At 31.2% G+C, this 21,763-nt stretch overlaps 3 protein-coding genes across 7 annotated transcripts in view; 1 reads left to right on the forward strand and 2 right to left on the reverse strand.

Moving 5' to 3' along the window:
• LOC141456263 (BTB/POZ domain-containing protein 7) overlaps positions 1-8,026 on the reverse strand; it is a 21,728-nt gene extending 13,702 nt beyond the window's left edge. For both annotated transcript variants that reach the window (XR_012459682.1, XM_074132087.1), the window contains exons 1-5: positions 7,724-8,026; positions 4,046-4,234; positions 2,946-3,138; positions 2,208-2,383; positions 210-415 (exon numbers count right to left, since the gene is read on the reverse strand). Coding sequence is in view for 1 of the 2 variants with exons in the window: in XM_074132087.1 (XP_073988188.1) it covers positions 210-415; positions 2,208-2,383; positions 2,946-3,138; positions 4,046-4,218 (748 nt within the window). In the remaining variant the exon portion in view is untranslated. The remainder of the gene's footprint in view (positions 1-209; positions 416-2,207; positions 2,384-2,945; positions 3,139-4,045; positions 4,235-7,723) is intronic.
• On the reverse strand, positions 4,241-20,580 carry LOC141456271 (uncharacterized). 2 transcript variants are annotated; one of them, XM_074132118.1, is made up of 8 exons: positions 20,176-20,580; positions 17,473-17,585; positions 17,218-17,397; positions 15,706-16,207; positions 15,390-15,619; positions 14,793-14,978; positions 14,561-14,699; positions 4,241-6,405 (listed from the first exon to the last, which is right to left on the reverse strand). In XM_074132118.1, exons 1-8 carry the CDS (start codon positions 20,198-20,200, stop codon positions 6,257-6,259), a joined length of 1,524 nt encoding a protein of 507 aa, XP_073988219.1. In that variant the 5' UTR covers positions 20,201-20,580; the 3' UTR covers positions 4,241-6,256. The 2 variants fall into 2 exon arrangements, with proteins under 2 accessions (XP_073988219.1, XP_073988226.1); XM_074132125.1 differs by lacking the exon at positions 4,241-6,405 and adding an exon at positions 13,948-14,090 and having other exon boundaries at positions 20,176-20,579.
• LOC141456290 (coiled-coil domain-containing protein 149) lies at positions 8,059-19,007 on the forward strand. 3 transcript variants are annotated; one of them, XM_074132173.1, is made up of 11 exons: positions 8,059-8,425; positions 8,629-8,781; positions 9,243-9,380; positions 9,549-9,826; positions 10,584-10,656; positions 10,742-10,826; positions 11,221-11,371; positions 13,121-13,263; positions 13,339-13,404; positions 13,559-13,706; positions 18,594-19,007. In XM_074132173.1, the coding sequence occupies exons 1-10, from the start codon at positions 8,399-8,401 to the stop codon at positions 13,669-13,671; spliced, it is 1,227 nt and encodes a 408-aa protein (XP_073988274.1). In that variant the 5' UTR covers positions 8,059-8,398; the 3' UTR covers positions 13,672-13,706; positions 18,594-19,007. The 3 variants fall into 3 exon arrangements, with proteins under 3 accessions (XP_073988274.1, XP_073988265.1, XP_073988284.1); XM_074132164.1 differs by lacking the exon at positions 18,594-19,007 and having other exon boundaries at positions 13,559-13,838; XM_074132183.1 differs by lacking the exons at positions 8,629-8,781; positions 18,594-19,007 and having other exon boundaries at positions 8,095-8,425; positions 13,559-13,838.
• Positions 20,581-21,763: the final 1,183 nt, after the last annotated feature.

A 21,763-nucleotide genomic window follows, 5' to 3' on the forward strand; every position in this document is an offset into this window, starting at 1 on the left:
CAGTCAACATTTTTTTTCTCTCAATGAAGGCTTTTTATATTTACTTAAATATTAAAAACGAAGGGCTTCTTTTATTTGTTTTCTAACAGAATTACGAAAGGATTCCTCTAAAAATCACTGACCCTTCAGTGCAATAAAAGAAATTAACAAAATAATGATAGAACTATCGATTTGGAAAGTGCGGCTCATTTTTATTACAACTATCTCACCAGTTTCTAACAAATATCTAAGGTCATGTTCTAGAGGACTTGGATGCCCAAATTCTTCACCAAGGCGATGTAGAAGAGCCATATCGACGCCGGCCGTTCCACTACTACCGCCCAAGTCTCCAGTATATAAATATCTAAGCAGAGCAGAAAACATTTCGACATCTACCCCAGAAGTACGTAGTTCCAGACAAATACGTGCCCCGTAACTGAAATGAAAATGTTTAAAAAAAATTAATTTACTTAAATATAATAATAATTACATTTAAAAAGATCTTATTGCTAAACGTTGTTAATTAGTGCAGTCAGATTTTCTGAAATTGGTAAAAATCTTGTCTGAAAGACTCAGTCTTTAAAGCGCGTCTATAATTAAGGTTTTTTGCGCCTGCATTCTTCTCAATTTTGCTGGCCTCTTGATACCCCCTTTTCGACTGAATCTGCCATGTTTGGTAGACGAACTGATGTATTTCTCCTTTTAGTGCCAAGTGTTTATTCCAACAAATGACCCAAAAGAAAACTGACGGTTTCATAGATGACATCAGGAAATGAAATTCTTTTTTAAAAAAATAATTAGATAGTAAGTTGCGCAGAAAACATTACAATATAAGACTAAAAGACTCAGTGGTTGGCTACTGGATTTTCACACGAAGATTTCGGGTTCGAATGTTGCTGCTAGATTTCCTTTTTCAAACAGCTTTTATAGCTTAGCTTTTAAAGTTTTTTAATATTTATAAGTCTCCAGCAATGGCGATTCCATTACCTTGGACCGAATGCTAAGAAGACCTGGCAGCGCTCAAAAGAGACACGTCCAATATAAGTGGTCCAACTTTTCGGTTGAAGAAATAGTAACTTAAGGCCAGCAAGCGGTGTACAAGTCAATGCCTTTAGCTCCAATCAAGTTACCGCTGGTAACTAATCGCTAGTCTTGACTCAGTACAATTTAATCTTTTTACAAGAGCATGTTAGGAACAGAAAGTATCTCCGCAGCGTTCTTCGCAGAGAAAAATGAAAAATAGTAGTGGGAAATTATGTTTCTTTGCAGTCTGAAAGAGAGTAAACAGTCTCTTATTTTTTACCTTATTATCATGGCTAGTTTATGATATAAAACTTTGATAAATCACCAGGACCTTTCATAAATCTTTAATACAGGAACTTCTTTTGGAATGGTATCCTCTTCATTAACTTGCATGCTTCAGTGATTCAGACCATATTCCAACTGACCATTACTACCTCTGGGAACTCAAGTTTCTTTATATATTCATTAACATTCTTTAAAATTTCAAAACCGCTAAAATTTTAGAACTAAATTTCTAAAACTTCTAAAATTTTTTGTTTGGTCTGACTTGCAAAAAATATTGGAATTCTTCTGCCTTTATTCAAAAGCATTATTACACCTTAAGGTGACAAAAATCTGAAGAATGGAGGAGTCCTCCTCCTTCTCATTTTTTTTTTTAGAGACTAATAACAATAAGGGCGGAATGGCTCAAGATGCTAAGAGTATCCTCTGCAACTGGATGATGGTTGCTAAAAATAGGGACGACTGGCGGAAATGTATTGAGAAGGACAAGACCTACTTCACTGAGTTGTAACGTCATGAAAGAAGAAGAATAACATAATCCACAAAAGTTAAATTTAATAACTTTACTAGTTTAAAAACGAGACTGATACTATGGTGCTCGTGAGTTAAAGAAGGCTTGAGCACAGCTTCCAAATTATTGAAAAACAGGCTTTGAAACAAACTAGAACAGAAGTAGTGAAAAGAAACAGAAGGAAAGCCTAGCCTTTTTCAAATATTTATTAACGCAGATATTCGGTGACCGAAAGATTATTGCCAAGCAAAAAATCCAATGAAATGATACGACATTTTCAAAAGGAGAAAGAGCAACAGGAAAAATTAAAATTATGGCCAAGGGCAAAAGAAAAAGAAGAATGAGAACATATAAAATTGTTAAAAAAAATTAAAATTATAGCAGTGACTAAAATAAATCTATTTAACCATACCCTGGGCATCCAGCTAGCAGATCCCTGAAATATGTACATCTTGCTGATAGAATAGCCCTGTGTACCGGAAAGCAAGCACCTCTAAACACCAAATCCACATCTGTGCAATATTTGAAATCATATAACGTTGAGAGATCCTGTTTGAAAGTTGCAGCAGGCGGCCGTGCCAATCCAGCCTGAAATTTTCAAGGTAATTTATCATTTACATCTTTTGAAATAATTTAATTCAAGTTTTTGAAATTATTTGTGATTTTGCCCTAACTAGGGCCGTATTTGGATTGTTTTGGGGGGGGGGGCTAGGCAAAACTATTTATCAACACCCTTTTGCACCTTACCCATCAAGCAAATAAAAAAAGTTTGTTAAATAAAATAAAATTAAATGTAACTTAGATTTAAGCTGACAGTTTAAAAGTTAATTAATGAAAAAAATATTAATTCCATAAGTTATTCGAATGAACAATAATTTAAAACTAAACTTTTTCTTTTATTAGAGACAGCGAGTGTTCGAAATATTTATGACAAGTATATTTATTTGACTTATTATAATACCGACTTGAGTTAAATTATTTAATTCGTGACGTAGATCTTCGCTCGCATCCCATAAATCAAAGAGAATTTTTAAAATGTGAGGCCATGAACATATACTTAAGTGACAAGTCGGCCAGAATTAAATAACAAGTAGGTATACTACATTAGATAAACTGAAAAAGGATAAAAGAAAATTGAATGTGTAGTCACCTGAACTGAAAGATCCTTAAGCGCTGCTAAAGCTTCATACTCATCCAGAAGCGCTGCTATTTCTATTCCACTCCAATCGCCAACTGCTTCACGAATTACCCGGCCATGATCACAAGCTTTTGAAGATCTCCGTCTTCTCATGAGCTTTTTACGCAATGTTGCCAGCCCACCAACCTTTAGCTTTTTTCTTTCCCTAAAAAAGTTTATTATTTTGATGTTATAAAGTGAGCGGTAGCTTTTAAGCATGATACAAGAACATAGTATGTCGAATATAGATGAGAAATTGTTTAAATTCTATTCTATTAATAAAGGCACAAAAACAATTCTAATTTTTAGAAGGTTTTGCAATAAATGACGTTTATGTGCTGCATATAAGTTTGAAATTACTTATTAAATAGTAATTTTTATTTTTCAACAATATTTTTTAGATGTTTACAGTTTACACATTTAAAGTTCGTGTAGAGGTTCTTAGAGGACTGCCAGCAACCAAATGGTATTCTCCCGTTACAGCCTACTTGCCTTGCCCATGGTGTTGATTTGTTCTTGAGGGTTCAAAACAGAACAATCCGACGGACACTTCGCGTGGCAACTGTGACATGAAAGCTCATTTCCCTATTATAAAGCTATCACTTCTCTCAATTTGTAGTTAATGCATCTAATTTGATAGAAAAAATAGCAAATGTAATTGAATGTTAATTGATTCTTGTCAATGGTATTTCGTTGTTTTTCCCCCCTAATCTAATGGCCAATTTCTTCTACATTCAATTTATTTGCATTACCTGTTTTTTTCACCTAACTTTATGTTTCAGCCCTTATAAACCATTCTTAATTTGAAAGATGAAAAGTAAGCCCACCTGAAAAAATAAGTTTACTTTTCTCATTTTTAAGATGTTGTTTTGTTTCACTTTGTAGAAAATATAACTGCTGGCTTATCCACTTGTTCAAGTTCAGGCTAACTTGAATAAAAACTAAAACGTGTTTCCATCACAGGATACAAGTAGTTATGGAAACTGACAGTTTACCTTCAGATTTGCTATAACTGCATAAAAAGTCCTTAGGATATTAGATGGAACTCATTAAATCAAGATGCTTATGTTTACCTTATAACAGGAAAATTATGTTGTGGGGCGGTGAGCTGGTCTGTTGTATTGCTTGGCGAAGGGCTATTTGCAACATCGCCAGGCGTCGACGCTCCAGCTCCCATAGCGTGCGTCATGCGACCATCCCAACATCCAGTAGTCACGCACGGCAAGAGTGCCCCAACAACGTTCATAACACTACTGCTCCATCTGGAATCCACGTGAAAATTTGAAAACTACAATCATGTTGACAAAAAAGGCAATTTCCTTAAAAGAAAGAAGTAAAGTCAAAAAGTCATATTTTACTAATAAAAATATTGACAAACGAAAATAAAAGATCATGAAACAAACAAAAGGACCAGGTTACCGCTACGAGTTACTTCAAATGCCTCCGGATAACAAGCAGCAGCTGCAGCTTCTGTTGAAGTGCCAAGGAGACTGTTCGGTCTATTCGGTACTGATAGGAGGGATTATAGCCACAACAGTTGGGAGAAATAGTCCAGAGGGAACTAACGCAGAAGTCGGAATTGTCCAATGATGTGAAGCCTTATTACAAATACACACACGAGGTAGTTGTCCAAAACTACGAATATAGTGGGATATAGACGTCTACCAGAACGTCTCGATAAGATTCGTGGCCAGATTTTTTATCATTGGCATTGCAGTTTCAGATGTTACCATCGTCAAAACCCAGATGAGAAGTTGGTGAAGTACAGATCACTGGCGCTGAGATATTCATGTGAAAAATCACAGGCGGCAGTGGAAATTGTCCTACTGGTGCTTCCAGTAGCATAGGATTAGTGCCAAATTTATGTATGGGGCTGAACAAACTAGAGATCCGAGTTGCGCTCATAGCCGAAATGCTAAAACTATAATCCAGCATTCATGCAGAATTACTTGGGAGACCGTGCTGGTCGACCATGGGCAATGAAACTGGATTGATTCCACTCCTATTAAACTGAATGCCCCCTTATTAGGGCAAGGCATTGTCGCTTTATTTAGCCAGTCTATTTGCCGAAAAAATATAATAACAATGATAAAATTAAAATCATGTTTGCAGTTTAATGTTTTATCTACATGCAGATAAATCTTACAAAGCGACAAGAAAAATCAGCCACTGAAATAAGAAAGCTATTATCAATCAGATTCAAAGATAACGCCTTCAGTTTTTGTAACAACTGAAACAATACTTTCAGGGATTTTTGCTTAGGAACAACTGAAACCATTATTGCAAGGCAAAGTAAATAATATTCCTTCTCATTCTCCAAAACGCCTGTACCTATCATTAGCCATAATATTATAAAAAAATTCCGGAAAATACAGCAATAGATGGTTTTCTGAAATAACTGTTGAAATTCAAGTCAAAGAAGAAAAGTTTGCAGAGAAAAAAGAAAAGCGTTTATTTAATGTTCACGGGATTCATTAGCGAACACTCGAAAATAATCTTCCTTAGGAAGGCCTTCGTTAGTTGAGCTATGTACTAATAGCTCTAACCCATGACTGACATAATACCATTCTGCAACATATAACTAGAGAAGTTGAAATTGGTTCCTGCTTTAAAGTCCGATAGTGCACTTCCGATTTCGGGCCTTTAGGACAATGACCCATTTCCTTAGAGGGAGACTTCTTGAAAATTTCGACGTAGTGCGATTAGGATTTAAGTTGTTTACCTCGCGCCAAAGGAGTGTAGTGGTGCAAACTTTCATTTCAAACAACAATGCTTGAAAGCTAAGTGAAAGTAGAAAATGAAGGTTAGAATTTTAAGAATAAGATTTAAGACAGCATTTAAGTATCAGTACCTCGGAGGTATACAACACTATGTCACATTTTTTATTTTTTACAGGAGATCAAATGAAAGATTTTTTTGCGGTTTTTTCTTACTTGTAAGCCCACGGGAGTTAATTTGCTTAAACCTTTGGTGGATAATAAGTAACATAGATGCACGTGAACAGATGGTTGTGTAATAAAAAAAAAAAAAAATTGTATTAGGAACATTAACAAAAGGAATTTTGAAAAAAATGGACTTAGTGTTGTATACCTCCGAGGTACTGATATATACATATATACTCTTAAATCAGTGTTTTATGCACTGACAATGTAACAAGCTTAATATTAAGCTTCTATATCAAGATAACAATAAACTTTAATACTGAAAATCACTAACCTTTTTCCATTCAATGTACATACAATTTTTTTTCTTAATTTTATTAATTACAAGCTTTCTTATTTTAATCACACAATTGATTTCCTACTTTTCAACATCATTGGCTCAGCAACTATCAAATTGTAACAATTTGACATGATGTTTTTTTTCATATGAATAGCACCCTGCTTTAGATTGGCAATTTGAATTATTGCAATCCCTTTCAGCCAAATGGCTCCTGATGAACAAAATTCTAATTTAAATAGTAAATAAGCTTAAGCCATAGTGAAGGAAACATCAGTTTGACCGAATACAACCTATTTAATATTTTCCCAGCTTTTTTAATTTCCCTTCATAAATAACAAAATAATCAGTCCAACCTTTATCTTCCAAAAAAGTTGCATTAGAAGTTTCGACATCTATTTTCTTTATTTATACAATTTTTTTTTTTTCATATATTTATTATCACCATTCATACAGATTTTACTTATAATGTACAAGGGATAAAATATATTCTTATTAGTAGAGAAATATCTTAAGCCTAAAACTATCTGTTTAATTTCACACACTAATTAAAAACAATACAGTCAATTGTTCACCATCATTATAAAATTGTAAAGCAAAATTAAATAATTAATTTAATAACGATAATCTACATTTAATTATTTATACAACAAATGGCGCTTCCAAACTACAGTATCGTTTTTCGTACTACTACATTAGAACAAATCATTCTTTTTCTTTCATTCGGTTAACTCTTATCATTTTTCAATTTTCTCTCATCTAATATCCTTAACTGTAGGTTGGTGCCACATTTTATTCTTCTTTTAAGCCTTAAACCTAACATTTACAATGCTGAGAATATAAACTTTTTAGTTAAACTAAAATATTTATTAAATGAAATTAAAATAAACAATAACAAAATAGAACCACGAAAGATTAATGCAATCGTACTGCTCTGTAAACAGATGTTAAGATAAAGCAAATAAATAGCAAAATAAAAAGTTCTTATTGGTAGAAAAATGAAAAAGCCAAAAATTTAACAAAAATTATTACAAAGTGTAATGGAGATGAAATAAATTAGGAGAAAAACATCAGATTGCTTCATTCTTGTAGCCTTATGTTCTAGCATAAAATAAAAGATTCCGAGTCATTAAAAATATATATATATATATATTCTAATGAGTAAATAAATATTTCTTAGGGTGAAATTAATTGCTTTAACTCAATTCTAATTTCAAAACCATATATGAAAGTAATGAAACTATACTCAGATATGGAAAGGAGTCTAGTGAATTGAAATAGGATCCAACGACTGAATATGGTTTTATTTACTTACAAAATAAATTAAAGAATATGATGAAAGAAATATGAAGCACATCGCAGAAGTCTTCAAAACATAATAGACATTAAAAGCTGTTTAACGATATTACTGACAGAACAAATAACAAAACATTACGGATTTTACTAACAGTTTCGTCTATTTGAATTATTGTAGGTAAATAGCGTTATAGCTTCATTCGTAAGCCATTAATAATAATAAGTACATAAATTACCTAGTTTAAAGTTTTCCGTAGACATTTTGAAGTACAAATTCACTGACATCCAACATAAATGTTCTGTAAACACCCATTTAAGTAGACGGCCATGTTTTTATTCGCAGAATTCATCCAACTCAATTCATCTGTCAGCTCATTATTAATTTTAAAATAAGTTAAATTAAGACACGCATTTCAGAACTTGTACATTTTACAAACAAATTAATGACATTAAAGAATGTTGTGTTCTTCAATCATCCACTAAAGTACCCTTCCTAATGCTCCCATTTTGATTCAACGCCACAGCCTGGTGAATTGTACGAACTAGTGTAAAACTTGAAAACTGTCATATTGGATGGGGTGGGGTGTAAGCTAAGAATTAGTTTAATCCGTGTAACCGCAACCATGCTTCTGTCTTCTTATCAGATTCCAAGTTATGGTTGTAAATGTAGTAGATAGTAAGTAGTGCGAAGATGTCATTAGTTAACGCTGACTCTCAGTCTGTACATTATTCGTTGCTTATGTTGTGAAATAATTAAAAGGCAGCATCCAAAAAGTGCGATTAGAATTGAGTACATCATTTAGCAAATCAATTGAAAACAGCTGGTGTTTTCATTTGTATCAGTTTGTATTCTCTTTATTTCTTATTATTACGATATGAGTTTAATGATAGGAAATATTCTCTAAGTAGTGATGGATGTAGAAAGTTTCGCTGCAGAGGTGAGTTTTTTTTTGCATAATGTAATATTGTTAACATAATTATTGATGCATTAACTGCGATAACTTTAAATAACCACAATTGCTAGTGATAGTGTTTACATAGAAATATTCCTACCTATTTGGCGTTTAGTATGGCTCATTCTTTGACGGAGAAGTAAACGGATGTAGATATCTCCTTTTACATTGAAAGTACCATTTTTCAGAACACTGCCTTAAGAATGAAGCTACAAAGCAAAGGTGAAGCGCTGAAGATTTTGAATAACGAGTTAGCCGGATGTAAGAAAGAAAGAGATCGCCTTATAATCATGTTGGAAAGTAAAAAACTCCTTGAACAACAAATACACGATATCCCAAAGGTAGTTACGATAATATAGATATTTATAATAATGAATATCGTAATGTAACAACTATTTGAAAAGTTTTTACTTTGCATGATTGATGTTTCATACACTCCTGCGGGTTAATTAGTTAGAATGCACTCCGGTTCAACAAATTAGGGGCGTATGTTGGACTTCCGTCCAGTGGATCAAATCAAATCCTTTTTTTAAATTTATGGTGCGCCAACATCTGTCATTAGCGCTCGGAGCTTTTATCAGGGCACTGCTGGTCTCAGGATAGTTTCTTTCGTGACGGGCAGCATTGTCCATCTCCGGACAGTGAGCCGTAAGAGGCACTTAAGAAGAAAAAAAATCCAAGTGCAGCTGGTTTCGAACACGGGATCTCCGCGTTAGATCCAGATTGAAGAGATGATAAATTGTATAATTCAATCAGTCAAACTCTAATTTATACAAACAAAATGTATCTAAAACGTTTTTAGGTTTGTGGCCTTAACATTGATGAAATAAACTACTCCGAAGTTAGAGAGCTACAAATTTTAAAAGATAAAAATAAATTATTACATTTGGAAATTGAAGATTTGAAACAAAGATTAAATTCTGCCCAAGGAGATATGAAGGTGGGTAAAAGTTCTGTTCAATTTTAATATTAATTATCTACTCTTAATTGTCTGGGCACAATTTTGGAAAGGTCAAACACATTTTACTGATACGTCTATTTGAAAATCACTACATTATAATAAGAAATAATAAGAATTAATTCCAGATATTGTAAATTATCATTTCAGGTCTTGAGGAGGGACCGAATTGGGGCAAGAGAATCTTTATCGGCTGAAAATAATGTCATTTGGCATCAAAGAGAAGAATTAATACAAGAACTTGAGCTTACTAAAGCTAGGGTGCGTCATTTATCAACAGATTTACAAGCTCTTCTTGATGAGAAAGAAGAACTTGTTACAGAAAGAGACGCATACCGATGTAAAGTTCACAGACTTAACCACGAATTAGCTGTACTTCTTAGAGCCAAAAGTCAAGTTGATATTGATTCACTAATTATGGAAAATAAGTAAGCTTTTTTTTTTTTACTGCTCAAGATTTAAAATAGCCATCCGGCGCAACAAGTCCCGATAAATATTTAAATGCTGCTGTTGACGTGCAGAGGTGGTAGCGCCCATCCTTCCGTCGTTGCACACAGGACAGACATTTAAGAATAGAATATGGCAGAGGTTACGCTCGTAGACAGCTTTAATCTGACTAAGAGGCAGTTATCCTGTAGAGGATCACAATAAATTTAAAATAATCATTTGTTATCAAGATAAAAGTTAATGCAAGATCTTGAGTTTCTTAAACATATGTGTATCAGTTATCAACCGATTAGCATGTGATAGATTTGGGTAGATTCATGGGAATCTAACATAATCTCCCCCTATATGAACACCTCAAGTGAAAGTTGCTTATCGGCCTTTATGTAAGCTCATTGTGGAAATTCATAATGGAGGCAATAATACTTTTTCACGAGTCCTGTATTATTTTTTGGAATCCAACGTGGTTTCTGAGTTTTATTTTTTTCAGAAAATGACGCCAAGGGTACTTAATTAACTTGGAATGTTTTATTTAATACGCGACTTTGGAATAATCTCGAATGCTGTTATTTGTGAACCCTGAGACTTGTGATCCTCTTGAAACATTTATACCCGCCCAAAAATTCCCTTGTGAGAAAATCTGGATTAACATACTCATACTCTTGAATTAATAGCATTCACATAACTAGATGGATGCATAGTTTAATAAAGGTTACAGGTTTTTTGTTTTTCTCTCTTCAGATATCTTAAAGAAAGATGTGATCAGATATTAGCTGAAAAGGAGTTGGTTCTCCAGTCCTTAAGTAAATACAAAGTAATTTTTTTATTTTTCTGTTCTTTAAAAATTTAAGATTTACTGAAACAAAGTGATAGCATTTTTTTTTGTTTTTTAATACCAGGCAATGTTGGACAAAAAGAAAATGAAAGGTAATGTACGGCTGGGAACTAACACTACTTCTGGAATGGTTGTCACTCATAAACAAGGTAAGGTTTAATGAAATATATATATTTTTTAAACAAATATTTGCTTTTTGCAAAAGTCATTTGCCAATCAACCAATAATCGTAAATTTTAAAATAAAACTTTTTTAAGGGATTCGAGCTTTCTGTTAGTGTTTTAAATTTATTTTTCTTTAAATTTGTTTTCTAAATTTAAATTACAACTATTTAACAGCCTAATGCGAAGTTTTCATACAACTTATTTATGTAAATCTGATTACTTTTTTAAGAAATGTTCGAAAATCAGTATTTTTTAGTCATTTTGTATAAACCATCATTATAAATGTTTTATTCATTACCGAAACTTATAAAATTAATACATAAGAAGAAAGGCTTGTTTTTTTCCTTATTCATTAAAGAAAATCCATTTTGTGTTTTAGTGCATGAACTTTTGGAAGGAGATGGTACCATTTGGAATTCTCCATATAATACAGAAGCAACCCTCGCAGATCTTCGAAGTTTATCATTAGCGCTTTTAGACGCTTTGCAGGATAAAACTTTAGCATTATCTCATCAACGTAAAGCTAACAAGTCAAGTATTTTTATTTTCTTAATTAAATTGATTTATTTGTGATAATTTTTTTTTTTTTTATTCTCTCAGTAATGACAATAGGCAGTAAGGCAATATTGTTAATGTCAATTTTGATTTTAAAAGTGCTATCTCATATGTTAGATATGTAAGGGGCGGTTGTGGTCTAGTGGTTATGAAGCGTGGGTTTGATTACCACTTCGAATCCAGCTTGAAGCTACTTTTTATTTGTTAGAAAATGTGCACGACACCTGATTGAACGTTAATCCCCGTTTGAAAAAATGGGCGATTCTGTACTAAGAAATTTATTTTATATTATATGAGTGTACAAATGTATAATGTGTATACATAATACTTACTCAAAAACGAAAATTCAGAGCAAGTTCAAATTGATTTTTTTTTTAACTTTACATTGGTTCTGCCACGAAACCTAAATGCGCGATTTTGTAAAATCTTTGTTAACTGATTGCGCGCAGGTAGGCTTCAAATTTTATTTGTAACGTTTTCTGGAAAATTTGATAAAAGGGCGTAGGCTTCCCTTTAAACTGATATTTAGTGAAATGTTCAGTCCAATCACTCATATTTTTTAAAATTTTATCAAATGTGATAATAATATCCCAAGTTTGAACAATATTCCTTGACTGGATATCCACTTTACCGAATTGATTTTTTATTTCTTTGATCTTTTTCAAAATTCTTCCACAATTTTTTTAAACTTTAGCCAAACGTTTCTTGCACATAGATCTTATATTTGAATAATTTTTCCAGGAACTTATGCTTTGTAAGAGTGTAGGCTTTTTACTAATATGCCATTTCGTTGTCATGTGTAGTTTAACAAAGTGTGTAATGTTAAACTGTAAAATTAATGTTAAAAGCTAGGAATGTTTTTCTGGAATTCTTACTTTGAAGAAATCGTATAAATCAAAACCTTGAGTGTTGAAGTGAGAAAAAGTTGTGTGAGTGATCAAGCTAGATTGATGATTTTACTCAGTTGCAAGCCATAAGAGAGATTTGTGTGTTTTTTGATGATAAACATTTAGCTATTCAGGTGTTAAAATTTCAGCAGTACTAGTAATTCCAATTTCTCACAAAATCTACTAGAACCCACGAGAGCAAGTACAAACTGATCAGCGATGTATTAGTAAAAACTCGTTTTTTTGAATTTTTTAGTGAAAATTTATTTTTTGAATCCTGTGGAAGGTATTTAAGTAAAGCTAGATTTTTCCTGCCTGATCAGTAATAATAATAATAATAATAATAATAATAATAATAATGCTTTATTAATAAAATAATATATACAAAAGAAAAGAAATTCAACACATTTTACGGCATGTTGGAACCGTCTGCCGGGTCTGATCAGTAACTAGAGACATTAATGCAATTTTAAAAATATAAACATTTTGTAAAGTTTATTCGAATTTATTTTTCATCATATCTCCAAAATGCAGTAATTTCTGAATAACTATCTTTAAAGTGAGAAACCTTAAAGTATTACAATGTATTAGTTTAGGTTTAGCTTTCAAGGGAATTATTTAATGAAATAGAAATGCTAGGTGAACTCATTTAATGATTACTAATTATTGAGAATTTACCTTCAGTGTAATAATTTCAATAATTTTTCTTTAAATATAAGTGATTGTGAATATCATGTTAAGTGAAGAGTTAATAGATTTAAGTGAATTATTTATTAACAAAGAAATTTTAGTCGATATCAGCTATTATTTGTAACATATTTTTGTTTTTAAATACAGAATTCTCGCTGAAAGAGTGTCGAATTTAGAAAGCCGTCTTTCAAAGGAAGAACCAATTTACCCTTCTCAACTTCTATTGGAAGGTTATACGAGCTCTCAAGTTGATAAAGATTTAAATAATTCAGAGAAAAAGTGTTTATATGGTATTTATATGGTAATATCAGTAGTTTATATGGTAATATAAAAGGCAAATAAGAATATTTGTATACATTTTTTAGATACTGTTCCACTTCAAGAAAAAGTTGTGGAGAAAAAATACACATTTTCAAAGGATGAAAATTGTGGTAAATAATATTCTATACTATTTTAAATTTTGATTCAATCTTGTTTAATTCTTCACTCCACAAATTGTGGCGTTAAAATCAGTTCTGTTGAACATTTATATGCAAAATTGATTTTTTTATTCAACATTCTAAAATATGCTAATGTATTTTATAGAAACATCAACTAATCCTCCTATATCTGGGGACGAAACCCTTCCCCCAGAATTGCAGGAACTAGTTTTGAAAGCGATGGAGGAAATATCCCTTGATAACTCAGTGGAAACTTGATTTTGTTATGTAGGGCACAGAGGAAAAATAGCAAGGTAAGATTGGCTATTTTGTATTATGTTAAATATACATGTAAAATACAATCACAGTTTATGGAAATGATTTTAAATAAATACTTTATAAATTATAATAAAACCTAATAAATTTTCAAATAATTGTACTGCTCAGTCAAGTTGTTTAAAATTCCTATAGTAATTTCCTAAAACGCAATTCGCATTCACTTTTAAGTAAAGTTGGTTTAATAAATATAGTTCTAAATATAAAAATATTTGTAACTTAAAAGTGATTAACATCCGCTGGATCTTGCAATTTTCCAGCAACTACTATAAAATTATCGATTCGATCTCTTAAAAAGAAAAGGAATGGCTGGTCAGCTGTGAATTTAACAGCTGCTGATCTGGTTTCAGCTGCATCTGTGGCTGTAGGATAAAATAAGTATTTGAGTAACTATATACACATATAAATGATAAAAAAATATTTATATACAGAATTGGAGAACCAAACTGATCTAAATTTATGTGAAACATATTTCCCCCCCGTAAGTACACTTCGCAAGAGCCTCTCACGTGAACCAAGGTTTACTCACGCCAATAAGAAATAAAAACTTTTTATGTTTATTTTTGTTTATTCTCAACTAAATCGCAAAGACGTTGTATAAAGCATAGTTGTAATTAAAAAAATAGACTTTTAAAAATTACGCCCAGTTTTCCTCAATGCAGTCTGTATCACTTCATAAATCATTTGGTCAAACTAAATATTTATTATTTAGATCAAAATTGGCATTTCGTATGGTGAAATTAAAAAAAAACAAAATCTTGTTTTGCACCATATTTCTTTAAGTTGATAAAATATTTTATTGATTGTAGCTAAATTATAAAATTAAACTTACTCGTCAGGAAATTGTAAGAGCCACTATTTTCATCTACTTCCAATGTAACTAGTTGTACCAAATCGTTTAGGTAAAGTCCTTTACTTCCAGTAATTCCTGACAGATCTGCCGCATCATTAAATAAGTCAGTTACGCCATTCTAATAAAAGAAAAGAATTGTTATAATTTACTGACACAACGTTATACACTTTACTAAAAAACTTAAAAAATAATAAGGTAATTGTAAGTGTACCTGTGTAAGGGCATTTTTAGGTCTTGTTATTGAATAGAATTTAAATTTTGGGATGCATACTTCTACTGTATTTTTAGATAGATATTTTTTAATATCTTTTAATGAATCTTTCTTCAAGTTTGCTGTCAATTTTTTTAATCCACTTCTTGAATTTGGAACAAGCAGTAATAAGGAATACCTGCCTCCCTAAAAACATATCCCATCTTTAAATATATTATACACCTTTTGATATGAAAGTGAACGTGGCCATGCGTCTCCTGGCAGCACAATACCATTTAGAGTAATATTTTAATAAACATGTAATTACGATTAATAAGCATTAAATGAAGTTATAAAAATATTTTAATTGTTTATACTACATAAAAAAACTTGAAAATTGTACTGTATTCAAAATTAGCTTCAATGAGCAATAAAATAAAATATTGACGTGCTGACGTCAATTGTTTTGACACAAAATCCTGTTTGATTATGTTTTGCTAGATAGTTAAATTGAAATAATTCTTAATTAAGTCACATCCAGCTCAATAATTTTTAACCAACTGCAATATTTATTTTGTTCACAGTCTTATTTTAATAGAAATAAATTACTAGTCTTACTTGGTATGGGAGTTCAATGGCTATTGCATCCAGATCGGGAATTAGTCCGTATTCAAATTCTCCTTCAGAATGTATAACTTGTACTTGCTTTTTTTCGTTTTCTGATTTATAAAATATTCCTTTTTTCTCAGCTTTGGAAAAAAAGGGAATTGTCCAGTTACCGCGGAAATAGAGCGCATTGAAAATTATCATCCTAGAATCTGATTTTTCTTCAGAATTTGCTTCTGAATCTACAAAAAAAAAATTGTTAAATGGCAGATTATTTATTTAAAAAAAAAAGAAAAAAAAATATAATTTTAACGTAATCTGTCTTTACCTGTTTGGTTCACGCTGGATAACCTATTTGCAGAGAGTGCGGAAAGCATTTCTTTTTCAACCCGTACTTCTTCTCTCAGTGCTCTAGCAATTACTTCCTCCATAACCGTTTCAGTTTTCTTATTTCCTACTTTAAAAGTTTTCTTTTTATGTTCTTTTCCTTTATCTTCACCAGTTATGTCTACATTTTCATCTTCTTCTTCTTTAGTAGATGTTTCTAGGCCAGTTTCTTCTCCAGCTGCTTCAGGTTCATTACTTTCTTTATTATTTTCAGTGGTTTCTGTTGGAAGTTTGTCGCAACTGTTTTCTGTAACATAATTTTCTGTTTCTTCTTCTTTATTATTTTCAGAATTACTAGATGAATAATAGTAATCTCTTTCGATTTCTTTCACGACAGTTAAATAGTTATCGCTGAGAGTTTTTTTATATGATTCTTCCACTGAATAATTTTTGTAAACATAAAACCAATTCTTGAATTCAGGTTTGTTTAGTACATTACGCTCCTGCAAACAAACATATTCATGATCTGAATAAAGAAAGAATATTGCCAATTTCAGTATAATTTTTTTTTATTTTACTTTTGCCAAGCTTTCAACCTTGGTCATCTCTGGGCTTACGCAATTAACATTGTTACATCTTAGGTTGATGTATTTTCTGCCCTTACAGCTTATTTAGGTGTAACAATGTAAAAATATATTTGTTATAGCATAAGCTCTAAAGATGAACCAGCCTATAGGTCGAAAGCAAGACAAGAAATACAATAAAATAAATGATGACTGAAATTGGCAACATCCTTTCTTCCTTTTGAATTAATGAATCAGTCCCCAAAAATGATTATCAATACTCTACGATCTAAATAAATTAATTTAATTAAATAAAAATTACTTGGGGGGGGGGAATCATTGTCCAAAAATATTTAAATATTAATAATGTAATTTCAAATTTTGACTCGCTCACCAAATTAATAAGGGAAAGTAAAAACGAATGGTGTCAAAACAAGAAATCAATTATTTATTTTGTTTGTTTGTAAAAACTAATTAAGATAATTAATCAACTGTAAAGAAGCTAGGAGAAAAATGGATTTGCAACATTCTTAATTACATCACAACAGTAAATTATTTGTGAAGGTCTGAAAGCTGTGGAAATGTATTTGTAATAGATTAATGATTAATTTAAATGAACTTGAGGTCAAAATGATTTACATTTTTCCAGATTTTTGGAACGACATCTATAAAGTAGAAATTTCATATTTTGTATGTTTCCTATAACTGTAACACATTTAATACTTGATAGTGAAAGAAAAGAAAGCAGTAAAAGAAGTACACGCAGTTTTGTGACTATTGGGGCAATTTTTTGTTTTTTAAATCGTTACAAAAAAAAAAAGTTAAATATATATTCCATTATTTACCTGTTCTAAATTAGACCATTATTAAGACAGCATCTATCATTCTATAACTTTGTGTCAATATGTATATTCTATTTACTAGATTAGATAATAGCTATTTATTTTTACCTGCATATCAGAGAGTACTGATTTGTAAGTACTTCTGACTGCATATGTATCTTCTGGCAGATGCAGTGCTTTCACTAATTGATTCCTTGTATTTCCTCTGGCTCCTTCAGAAAGTATAGTAAGGATTGTAGCATATCCCAAGGGAGAAAACACTAAATTCGTGTTATTATCTATTTGACTCTAGAAAAAATATTATTTCTGTAAAAATAAATTCCTACTGTTCAATAACACAATCACGAGGGTTTTTATATGTACCTTTAAAATAGAGACTGTTAAATCTGTGGTTCCTTCTCCGAAAAAATTCTCACCGCCAGTTTGTCGCCAACTTCTAGCAGTAATTATAACCACTAAAGTGGTTAATATAAAAACTGAAATTTTTAAGTACTTTTGAATAAGAATAAAATATTTAAATGTTTTTTCAATGATTATCTTCTCAATTTTTAGGAGGCAATCACCGAAATGTTTTGTTTTGGTTTTCTTATTTGGGGAAAATAAAGTAATTTCTACTTTTCTTTCTTGGTGGTGAGTGGAAACATTGAATCTAATGAAAAATGAGTTAAAAAATTATAATTGCATGAAAAGAATTTGTAATAATGCTTCTAACTAATAAACATGTTTTTATAAATAATGCTATTATCCGAAAAAGGGCTGATTGTGAAAATATTCTTAACTGTGATTGGGTCCGACGTGTTGACTGTTGACTTTTACCGTCTTAACAAGAATGTTTTTCTTATTTTTGAACAGTCATAGATTTTCACCCATAATCAGAGATTGATTTATCAATCTGAATATACAGAATTTGACAAGGCGCCTAGATAGCAGAGCGGTTAAAAGCGAGTTGCATTGTGGGCACTGGGTTTGATACCAGGTCTAGGCCTTTGATTTTATTTAATAGAGATATTTATAGTGAAGTAAGTTTGCTTTGGACGTTCAGCCCGCCTGAAAAGTAAACATTAATTACTTTGGATTTTTTAGGGAATTTTATTTCCCCTTACAAAGCATTGTCACGCAATCATTCATACTGAATAAAAGATTAAATCGACGATTAGCAATTCTTGAGTTTAGTGTGATAAATATTTCCCTCTTAGATTACATCAAGATAACGTAAATAAACAATATTCTCTCTTTGTTAGATATGTAATACATTTGTAATGGGTTCAAGATTAACTGCCCAAGATTCAATCCTATAGGAAGTTCAAAGCAACCGGCTTTAGTCAACAAACTTGCTCCATTTCTATGTCACGGTTTCTTGCTAGTTCGTCATTGAACGAATCGTATAAATTAGCATAAATAGATACTGATTTCTTTGAACCATTATTTACTTGATATTTTAAGATTCCTGATACAAACTTTTAGCTTTTCTTTTTTTATGTAAGGCGCTTCAATATCTCAGATTATTGGCGCCCCGAGCCTTCTCAGTGCCCTGCCAGCATCCAGACAGAGTTCACTCGCTACCGAGATTTCTTCCTGCTGAACGTTTTCAGACTGTGAGTGGCTCGTAGGGAAAGAAAATCTAAAAGTAGTTTGTATTATCTATTAGTAATTAATTAAAGAGCCTTTTTAAAGAACTGCTTTATTTTATTTAGATGAAAAAACAAAATTTAGGGATTAATTAAATAAGTTTTTTTTTAAAGAGTTATTAATTTTTCAAAATGTCGACCGACAGTTCAGATATCGAATAAGAATCTTACTATTTAAAGCTATTTTTTTCTCGTAATTCACTATTCGAGTGTAAACTTCTATATAAAAACTTTGTTAAAAAGTTATATAAGGGTTGATTGAACTTAAAATTCCTTTTAAAAAAGAAGATATGCGCTATAGTTTAATAGAAACAAATTTGGGAATTATATATTTTATAGAAAAAGAGAAAAAAATGGTAAAAGTTGGGCGTTTTTCAACGTCACCCTTTCTCGTAAAGTTTTTGAAGATCAACCGTTACACAACTGTCCTTCTGGACAGTTTTAATTTCAGATTGAAACTCTTAACAAATTTTGTTATTCTTAACTAGTTTTAACTTCTGTATTTGTAAGTGGGTCTCCTGTAAAATATTTACTGTATAACAAAGAGAATATTGATTACACGTTTCTGCCTGAATTCAGCAGATTGTTGTAAAAAAAAATTAAGGAAACGGGCAGGACCTTTAAGAGAGAGGTCCTTGTTTGAGAAGGATGGATTTATTTAGATATTAAAGCTAAGATCAATTCTGGAATAATTTACTGCTTATATTTTCAAGTTCTTAATAGTGTTTACATGGAAGAGGCGTCAGCAGAGAAAACAGGTGAGACAAATTTTCTTACTGTATTTATCTCAATCATCAGTGTCAAATTTTCTCAAAATGTTATTTAGCTGAATCAAATACAGATGTGAAGTAGAGAATTTTTCCAAGATAATCAAAAAAATGGAATGTGATTTCTGTATTTATAAAAATCACACATTCCTGAAAGTGTTTAAATTAAAGCCAGAGATTCTCTAGAATCCATTTGTTCATAGTTAACGACCTTTTCAAGAACGTTAAAAAAATAATTTTTTAATTAATTTATTAATATTTGTATTAATTAAAGATTAATTTAAATTTAATTGATTAGTTTATTAACTATAAATAAACTTGATTGCATTTAGGTGGTGCTAAACATGAATTTGATAGAAAAATCATTGCATTTTTGGAAAAGTTGCACTTAAGTAGGTGGATTTCGGCCGGATTCTGTTATTCTATTTACCGTCAGTTGTAAAAAGCAAATATTACTTAAGGACATATCTACTAAAAAAATCACTTTATAGTGAGAGAATGTAAAATATTCTGAGCTTGGATAGATTTGTATATGAACTAAAGCAGTTAAAGACTGCACTATTGAGCTCACAATTATAATTAAATTTTGCACCGAATATAATGGAATAATATGTCATTAAACAATATCAAATTAAATCTGTATGTAATATAATCGCGTGATAGTAACTCACCGCTTGTAGCAGAGCGTTGTACCATTGTAGAGATTTGTTAACAGTGGAATGGCTGCAGTCCAGCCTGATAGCTCGTTATAAACCTGTCCACTGCTCCTGACCTCTTCCTCACTTACTATAACGGATTCTTGATTCGCCAAACGGCTCTTTAGATGTAAATATTGACGTAGATGTCATCTAATTAATTTTAGTGGATCTTGAGTTTTTATTAGATCAGTGAAAATGATTATGTGTTTATACTTTTTATGAATAAGTTTCCTTTTTTAAATTTAACTTTTGATTAGAATGTATATATTTTGGTTTTTAGGAATGTAACATTGCAATTATTTTTATGGTATTGCCTTTGATAATATTCTCTAAAAATTACAGGTTAAAATCCTTTTATACCACTTGTTATCGGGCAAAATATTATAGCATATGATTCATATGCTTTAGATAATTGATCCCTTAATTGGAAAATAATGATATTTATATCATTTGCAAAATTCAAAAGGTGACTGACCAGAAATGACCCCCTGAGAAAAAAAGTCAACAACCTGTATGTTTAATCTCCGATACTTAAAGACAACCAGTCATTTATTTCTAACACCTATTGAAGCCTTTGCGTAGTCTTCTTTGTCGTTACCAGCGAAAAAAAGGAAGATTACCAAGCAGGCCATTTATCGCGTGTTTGTTTAAAGTGAAATAGTCAATATACATATAAAACTGAGTAATACATTATACTGATCTCCGTGTTTATTATGACACAATATTCTACATAAAGTGCATATTAGATGCATTGATTTTTCCCGAGGTTATTGATTCGATTATCTCAGGTGCTAATAGAATTAACGCATATTTTCAAGATTATTATTGTTTCTTGTCAAGTCTCGAGATTATTTTGGAATCTAAGTTCAAATTAAAAATACGACGATCCGCCCCTTTGGGAGGGTGTAATAGCATTTTTAAAATTTAATTATAGCTATCTTAAGCCTGCTTAAAAAGGATGCAGTTAAATCCGATATCAGTTAAAATCAGTCAATTTTAAAAAATAATTTAATAAATTTTTATATTTATTTTCTTTAAAAAAAAAGCTAGAAAATTAAAGGAGTTTATTTGGCTAATAGTCAGTTCCTTCAGATTCATCAAGACTTACTAAAAAACCATGCATAATAAGGCTAAGTAAAGTAATGTTACTCTAGATTTAGCTGTCTGTATCTGTCCAACTGTGACAGTATTCCTTATCCATTACTCATAAATCTTGGAGCTTTGATGAAAAGATTTGACCTGGTGGCGTCGAAAGATTATGACTTGTTTCCATACAAGACCAACTGAACTTTGAGTTATGTTAAAAATCAAAATCAAAATAACAGGCAGTTAGCTGCTGCTATGTAAATTCCTTCTTCAACACCAATGGTAATTGGTTATTGGTTAATTAATGGTTTCCATTTAACTCTTTTTCTTGGGTAATAAACTCTAAATAATAATAATTTATGTTGAATTACAATAATTGTACTTACTGCTGACTATCCTATCTGGGTGGTTTTGGTTCTATATGTCATCCCGAAGATTCAGCAATATTGGCAACATCTTAGAGTAAAGCTAAGTT

This window comes from Rhodnius prolixus, unplaced genomic scaffold (assembly GCF_049639745.1).
Source record: "Rhodnius prolixus isolate KJV_2025 unplaced genomic scaffold, Rpr scaffold_1, whole genome shotgun sequence".
Lineage (NCBI taxonomy): Eukaryota > Metazoa > Arthropoda > Insecta > Hemiptera > Reduviidae > Rhodnius > Rhodnius prolixus.